The sequence below is a fragment of the Rosa chinensis genome, chromosome 6 (genome assembly GCF_002994745.2).
Source record: "Rosa chinensis cultivar Old Blush chromosome 6, RchiOBHm-V2, whole genome shotgun sequence".
Lineage (NCBI taxonomy): Eukaryota > Viridiplantae > Streptophyta > Magnoliopsida > Rosales > Rosaceae > Rosa > Rosa chinensis.
Genome location: NC_037093.1, coordinates 60,008,716 through 60,017,326, shown reverse-complemented (window position 1 = coordinate 60,017,326; position 8,611 = coordinate 60,008,716). Strand labels below are relative to the sequence as shown.

Here is an 8,611-nt window from a genome sequence, read left to right as displayed (position 1 = left end):
TAATTTCGAGCATCTTAAGGAAAGATTTTCTGGGGGAAAAAAAAAGCATCTTAAGGAAAGCAGTAGTAAAGGAGGTACTACCAAGGACAAGATGTGAAAATAAAGGAACAAGCTAGGTACTATCTTTTGAAAAGAGATTTGAATGGGACACTGTAAAGTATAAGAATGATCACTTTTCTATGATTCGGGATATTATGTTAACTGAAGTAGGAACATAATGAGAGGAAGCTACGCAAGAAAAATTGAGAATCAGAATCTTTACCAAAGCAAGATTGGGATATCAGTACTGTTTGTACTGATGGTGAGTTTCGATCGGTTCTTTTTTTCTTAAAGATCACTCTGTTTTTGTACATAGGCTATGTTCTGCATGTGCAGAGCTCGGTTATCTTTAATTAGTTACCTTCCATCTTATGTGAGGCAGGATTGCATCGAATATATTTGACCATTTTTGAAGGCCAATCAGACACGTACGTACTCGATCGGATGCATATCTTGTCTTGTCTGCATCAAGCTAATGCTTGAGATTGAGGCTTTGATCTAGTAAAGGAAATGTAGGGCTCGTCTTGGAATCGATTAAGAGGGAGGGAAAATTCGTTATTTGAAATGGAAAAAATTATGTGTATATAAAATTTGGGAGCTGAAATTTGCACTCTCATTTTTAGCTTGTCTCCAGTAAAGAGCCAACACCCACATTTTGGCATCTTTATACAAGCATTAGAGTTTCATGTTTCCCAGAGATACATGGGAGTGTCCTTCCAGATTTGGTGGGCATCGATGGATTGGAATAAAACCAAGAAAACATAGACGGTGAAACTAGTACCATTTTCCCATAACAGAAATATGGCGATATAACCCCATCCAAAATGAATTCAACCACTACATCGAAATCCAACCCCAAATTATCCTCACACCATTAATTAAATTAGAAGAATCAATCTGTTGAACAACATATAAATCCAATTTCTTTGAATCAAAGTGGAACTCTTTAGAAATAGAATGAATCTTTTTCCTCTACAAACGAAGAAATGAAAACGGATGGGCAAAGAAAAGAGGCGTCTGAAGACGAGTGGTAAAAGGCCGAGGAAGAGAATAGGTCGAAGTTGAAGAAACCAACGTCGGCATGCTCCACCAAGAGCTCAGCTTCCTACGTGGCCTCAAAGTCTCCCAATCTCTCTGGGGCCACCCCTTTGATCTTTGAAATGCAAGCCCCGATCACCACCGGCACCGGAACACAAAGTGGATGGAGAGGATGTGCCAAGCTTTGGAACCGGAGATGGTTGAGGCATGAGGGTTGAGTCGAGTGGGCTAGTTGCCATTACTGTGGGGGTAGTCTGAGATTTGGATCGGAGGAAGAGAGAGTTTTAGGCCCAGTTTGGGATAGATTTTGGAGGTGCTTTTGGACCTGCTTCTGCTTTTGGGCTTATGCTATGTTGTTTGGTAAATTGTCTAGAAGTGACTTTTGGTCCAACTTGCTTCTCCTAGAATCTGAAATTGAGAAGCAACCAAGTACCAGCTTTGGAAAGCTGCTTCTGTGGAAACACGGAGTGAACAGGGATTGATTAAATAAAATTTACTCTGTTTTCCTATTATGTCCTCATCTTTTCTAACACTACCTTGACCCAGATAGCTGTCTCTTTCACCTTTTTCTTATCTGAAAACCTTAACCCTTATCGCCACTGCCACCGCCACGGTGTGTCGTCGGAGCCGCGACACCTTCATCTGATTGCTTTCTCAGATTCAGTGAAGAAAAGGGTACGTCGATCAACTTCTGGATTTGTGCAGGAAGAGGTAAAATTGTTAAAAATTGTATCTTTCTTTTGCCCAGATATCTTTCTACTATCTACTACTTAAAAGCTGCATCTTTTTTTTTCTTTGCCCAGATATCTAGTAATTAAATATCAAAGTGAATTTTTGTTTGATTCCTTATGTTTGCTTCTCTGCTGTTAATCGTTAAAATAGTTAAGCTTTATGGAAGTAAATGAATTAATTATTGAAGAAATAGTGAAAGGTAGGAGATTTATAGGTACTACTGAATTACTAATAACTTGTAAGTTGCAGCATTAAAAGCTAGAGTTGCTGACCTTTGTTTTTTTGTTGCGTTAATTATCTCAATAGGGTGTTTAACACATGAGGAAGAGAAAGAAAAACAATGATATTGGAAATAACTTGGTGAACAGAATTAGTGTGTTGCCTGATGAAATTTTAGCAAGTATACTCTCTCTATTGGCCCTGAAGGAAGCACAAGCTACTAGTGTTCTTTCTAGGCGATGGCGCCATATGTGGGCGTCTACTGTTACTCTTAACTTTGATAGTGCCCCAACGATGTGGAGTTTCGTACACAGCTCTACATCTTCCAAGTCCTACAACCTCAAATCGAAAGTAGAAGGCAAAATCAGTAGGTTCGTCCCTTGGATTAATAGTGTGGTGAAACAGCATAATGTCCCGTGCATTGAACTGTTCAGGGTTCGTTCTCATCAATCAAGAATTCGCAGGTTCCATTGATAAATGGATCCAATTTGCAATGGAAAAGGGTGTTCAAACACTGGAGTTGGACTTTTTAGTCTTTGGATGTATTCCTCCAATGTATACTTTCCCCCATGATCTTACCAAGCACTTGTGTGATGGTCATATTCCAATTCAAGGCCCTTCTGCATGCATTGGTTTGAAGTCCCTCAAAGTTCTTAATTTCCATTGTGTTGATGTCGCTGGAGAAGTTCTTGAGTACTACTTATCTAATTGTCCAATTCTTGAACGACTATTAGTGCGTGATTCTCCATCTTTGAGTAATCTAAGAGTTGTTGGTTCATCAGTTGCATTGAAGTATCTACTCATAGAATACTGTAGAAACATCAAAAGCATTGAGATTTGTGACACAAACCTCGTTTCATTTATATATGATGGAGATTGTAGAAATTTGCTTCTTAGAAATGTACTGCTGCTTGTTGAGGTATCAGTTAGTATGCCTTCCTGTAAGGGGTTGCCTTCACTCAACTCTCATGCCGTCTTTCTCAGTTAAAGATTCTAAAACTGAATCACCTCGGGGTTAGTCCATCCAATTGTTATGTTTTCGTTTCCTTTATTTTTATGGGATTATATTAGTGCCTTACTCCTTGTTTGGTTTTCAGAAATACACAAGCAAGTCTCAAACATTTGGAATTATGTACACAGAAGATGATTGTATTCTTCTTCAATTAACTTCCTTCCTTAAAGCCACTCCTAACTTGGAGGGTCTTCTACTTGTGGTATGTTTTTATAATGCAGCATATACTCACTGGTATATTTTCATTCATGTTGCGTGTACACTAACTTGTATCCTCCGTGCAGTTGAATCCAGCATTTCCTTGGATAAGAGAAATTAAATATAAAGCTGCCAAATGCTCCCATCAATGTCTCCAGGTAGTGCAACTAGTAGCATATGATGCAGTACATGGTTCTAGCGCATATCATCTCGAAGTTGTAAAGTACCTGATAAAGAGTGCTGTTGAACCTACAAATCAGAAGTAGAAGATGCAATAAGTAGGTTTGTTCCTTGGATCAATGGTGAGGTGGACGAGCATAATGTCCCACGCATTGAATAATTCAGGGTTCCTTCTTATCTAAATCAAGAATTCTCAGGTTCTATTGATAAATGGATCCAATTGGCAATGGAGCAGGGACTGGTTTAAATGCTGGAATTGGACTTTTCAGTCTTGGGATATCGTGATCCAAGGTATACTTTCCCCCATGATCTTTCGAAGCACTTGTGTGATGGTCATATTCCAATTCAAGGCCCTTCTGCATGCATTGGTTTGAAGAACCTCAAAGTTCTTAATTTCAATTGTATTGATTTGGCAGGAGAAGTTCTAGAGGACTTCTTGTCTAATGGCCCGGTTCTTGAAAGACTATTAGTATGTGATTCCCCACCTTTGAATATTCAATCATGCACATTCTTCACTTAGGGGTGTTATTGAGCACACTTTTTGGGGTATGGAAGAAGAAATGAAATATTTTACATGATATGTCTCACTTTCCTTATGAAAAACAAGTTAAGATAGTTATTGCTACTATAGCTCTTCATAACTACGTACGAAGATATGCTCAACCAGATATTGATTTTGATAGAAGTGGAAATTACTCAAGTGAAGAGATTAGTGAAGGGATGGAGGATAATGAACATGATGGAGATGGTCCAGGAAGACAAGAAATGGAGGTGTTAAGAAATGCAATTGCACAAAGTCTAATGAATGCATCTACTTTAGCATTTAATTGCAAATTTCAAGTGACTTTAATTTATTTTGTATAATGGTTCCCGTTGAACTATGGTCGGGAAATTAATCCAAATATTCTAGATTTATTTTGTGTAATAGTAAAACATAATATGCATATTGAAGAGTTTAAAGTAAATCTTTTATTCGGTCCAACCAAGGGTACAAGAATAATCTATGAGATTTTTTTTTATTTGGTATAGTTACATAATCAAAAAAATAAAATTATGTATTTTAGTAACATATCTTAGCGTGTATGTCCATTTTGGTAATTATACCCAACCAAAGCATTTTTGCCTTGCAACTTACCAAACACCTATGAATTGCTTTTCATTCTCACAGCACTTTTAAAAACAGTTTACCAAACACCTCATTTTCTTCTTCTCACAGCAAGTTCGGAAGTGATTTCTCTCACAGTAAGTTCGGAAGTGCTTCCTCTCACAGCACAGCAATCCCAAACTAAGTCTTAATTTTAAACTTTTACGCGCACTGTAAAAGGGAGAGGATGGGACAAATAAGGATGATTTGGTAAAAAACCTCACAAGGGGAGTTCAGAATGTAAAAATTGGAATGCAAATTTCAGCTCCCCCAGATCACAAGGAAATTTCTCTAACAGCACCCAAAATGTGTGTGAAATCATCATTCATGTTTGTTTTGCCCACCACCTTTGGATTTGTAATAATCTCAGCCATTCAAAATCTAAGTCCAGTTCACAATTGGGCCCAAGGTTGGAGGCCGATATTGATCAATTATTGGGTCCAACACATACATTCTTTGGGCCCGACCATAGCCCAAAACGACGTCGTGCAAGCATATTTTCGAAGTCGTCATAGCCATAGCCTCCACAACCAGGCTTTTGCCCTCAGAAAACTCACCGATCCTTCGAGAAAGGCTCAGCCTTTGAAGTCTCGTGAAGCAGCGAACGAAGAAAGACCAGCAAAACGCGAAGAATGGCGTCGTTTTTGCAGTCGTTCATAGATCCAAGGAAGAACTGGTTCGCCCGCCAGCACATGAAGGCAATCTCCACGCGCCTCCGTCATTACGGTTCGTTCTTCTCTCTCTCAGAAAACCCTATGTTTTTGTTTTGATTTTGTGCTGAATCGATTTGGAAAATTAGGGCTTCGATACGACGATCTGTACGATCCCTACTACGATTTGGATATCAAGGAGGCTCTGCATCGGCTGCCCAGAGAGATAGTCGACGCGCGCAACCAGCGTTTGAAGCGCGCCATGGACCTCTCCATGAAGCACGAGTACCTCCCCGAAGATCTTCAGGTTCGTTTCGCTTAGTTTGCTGTTGTATTCATTTCCAAGTTTTAATCCCTAGAGCTGAGAAATTTGATTTCAATTTTGATTGTGTGATCCGAGTTAGTATGATTATTGATTTAATCGAAACAAGGGGTGTGCGTTTTTCAGTGCTTATGGTCATAAGATAGCTGTAATTATTCTTGTACGAGTCTGGATTGGGTTAGAATGGTTTAAGACATGATCATGAATCAAAGTTTATCAATTCGACACGAAAGGGTCTGCATTTCTGATGCTTGTGATAGCAGTTGCCTATGATTAAGTTGCAGGATTGCATTAGGGTGCCAAGTGTTGCATATCTTTAGAATCATGAATCAGAGTGTATCAATTGGAAGCAAAAGGGTCTGCGTTTCTAATCCTTAACAGTTGTGTAAGATAAGTTGAAGGATTCTCTGTCAGGGTGTGGAGTGTGAAGTTTCTGTTGCATATTGTTAAATGCCATCTTTAGCATATTTTCTCTTGCTTTGTAAAGGTCTGTAAACACTCTTTCTTTGCTCTTTGGCAGGCTATGCAAACTCCATTCAGAAGCTACCTTCAAGAAATGCTGGCTCTGGTGAGCTCCTATTTTTTGCTCCGTCACTGTTATTCTCTTGGGTTTTTCATGTGTACATGTGTGTCACTTTGATCGGCTATAAACCTCCTTTTTAGGAACAAATGTCTAGCTGAAGTATAAAGAATGACAGGGGCTCTTTTCCTTATACAAACTGCATGGAAAAAAGTATATAGTTTCCCATTTTTATTGTTCACATACAAAGGTTTTCAGCATTTGTTTAGTGCTTATATACTTGATGCATACTAATGTCAGTTCCCTTTTTCATGATAATTTTGTTCTCGTTATATGACGAGACAGAAGATATACAAATAATAGTAGATATTAAGAAAGGTTTTAATTATTTAGTTCATTTTTGACATGTTCTATGCGAATGTTGTCTTTTAATGTTAAATTGTTGTTCTGTCTTGCAGGTGAAGAGGGAAAGGGCAGAGCGTGAGGCTTTGGGAGCTCTGCCACTCTATCAGCGCACCATTCCATAAGCATGCTATTGCTTCTTGTAGCTAATTTTTATTGGAATGAATCTTTGGATGAAATTATAGCAGTGTTTCTGGTAGATGCTTCCATACCTTAAGGGGATTCTTTTCCTGTTCTAGAAGTTTTTCCCAATTATTGGGCACTTGAGGACCAGAATTAAAACTTCCTGGATTTGCTGTCATGTTCCGGAAGAGTACTTTGTTTTTCAATAATAATGTATGATCCAACTTTTGACTTCTTCAATATTCTTGATTGCAATAAGCTCATTTGTCTATTGGGTGCAAAGATTATTTTCTATACTGCGATGGTGCATTCTGTTTATGTTCTATTGTACTTTGTAAATGTATCTGGTTTTGCTATTTGATTCAGTAATTGTGTTTGCTGCGGAAGGGTGGCAGTCTTTCCATTACGCTTTTAATCCCTGATCTTTTCCTGCAAGATTTTTTTATGCCCTGTTAAATGGGGTGGAAGGATTCTGGTGGAGCCAGATTTGTTTTCTGGTGAATCACTCACTGCTTGTCTTAAAAGGATTAGCCAACTCCCAAGTTGCTGCTTCTTTTGCACTGAAGAACCTGCAAATCAAATCCATAAAACAAATTGCAGTGGTCCGGCAGGGTAGGTTGTAACTTAAAACCCCATCCACGTGATTTAGCCTCTGGAAGACATGCTATTAATTTGTTAATTTGAAACCACACTCCTTTCTTTACATCTATGCAAATTTTCCATTTGCCCTTATCTCCCCATCATCATCCTGATTTGTCTAATCCCTTTTCTCTTCTCTTCTGAGTTTTGACCCCATTAACCCCTCTGCATCTAACTGCATCCTAACCTATTCTTCTAGATTTTCAACTCGTTTTTTGTGCTTCTTTTTTTTTTGTGTGTGTCAAAGAACAGAGTTTGATTCATCAAACTGCATAATGTAAAAGATTAACCAATTTTTCTGTTTTTGTTCTATACTCTTCACAAAATGCCTTATTGGCTGGAATTGCAAGAACAAGGAGACGGTTTATATGAAACATTTGATTTTAAAGGCTGGACTTGTAAAATCGTGGCAAGCTTTACTTTACATGTTGAATTCTAAAACAAAACACAAGAACTGCCAATGATCTATAAAGATTCTATACCTGCCACCTCCTGCAATTGATCAATTCATTAATTTGTACATCTAACATAGACCAAATGCAATGGAAACTGCATTCCTAGTATAATAATTATAATATGTGCAAACACACCCTTAATTTAAATCTCTCTCAAAATTTTCGACCAGATCTTCTTCTCAATCTGTTCATTTGCTGTTAATACTATTGACAGTAGGTGTACAGTGTATTTTGAAATGCACATTATATACACCATCTGCACCAATACTTTGTTTCATTGTATAAATAGATCTTTAAATTGAGCTGTTTTGCAGGCCATGCGAATGCCATTCAGGAGCTACCTTCAAGACAAGCTTGGCTCTGGTAACAAAGTAACCGGCAATTTTATGATCCTATGCTACCTTTAACTATATAGCTCGTTTTAACAAGCCATGTTTGAGTGTCTAACTAATGTTAGTATGTTACCGCTTTTGTTTTTATTTCTGAAACAGAACTGGATAATATATATATGTCTGATCTTATATTCTTTTTTTGTTTTCTTACCATGAGTGAAACAGAAGAATCAGGATTATGCTGAGATCGGTTAGAATGTGATGAAGCTCAGTCCTAGACATTCTCGGTTTCTCTCATAAACTTTCTATTTACGTAGAATAACTTATTCCTATTGTACACAAGATTAAGCTACTCTAAGTTCTACATGGAAACAGATTACTTATTCCTATTGCACATAAGTCTCAAGTCTCTACTCTATGTTCTACCAGCTTAATTACTCCGAGTGTAGAGAGGAAACCTGTTTGTTTTTACTTTTTTCTCTGGAGAAGTAGATGGTAGCTGTTTCCCAATGATCTAGGTACGTGTATGCTCAACTGACACCAAAGGAATAGTGTTGAGGCTTAACCTGAATATCATTACATCACTCAAAAGGTGACAGATATTAA

The 8,611-nt window shown here is 38.0% G+C and overlaps 1 protein-coding gene across 1 annotated transcript; it reads left to right on the top strand.

Annotated features, from left to right (window-relative positions):
• Window positions 1-5,085: 5,085 nt before the first annotated feature.
• On the top strand, window positions 5,086-6,902 carry LOC112174390 (cytochrome b-c1 complex subunit 7-2, mitochondrial). The gene is made up of 4 exons (XM_024312157.2): window positions 5,086-5,288; window positions 5,362-5,519; window positions 6,055-6,102; window positions 6,513-6,902. The coding sequence occupies exons 1-4, from the start codon at window positions 5,195-5,197 to the stop codon at window positions 6,579-6,581; spliced, it is 369 nt and encodes a 122-aa protein (XP_024167925.1). The 5' UTR covers window positions 5,086-5,194; the 3' UTR covers window positions 6,582-6,902.
• Window positions 6,903-8,611: the final 1,709 nt, after the last annotated feature.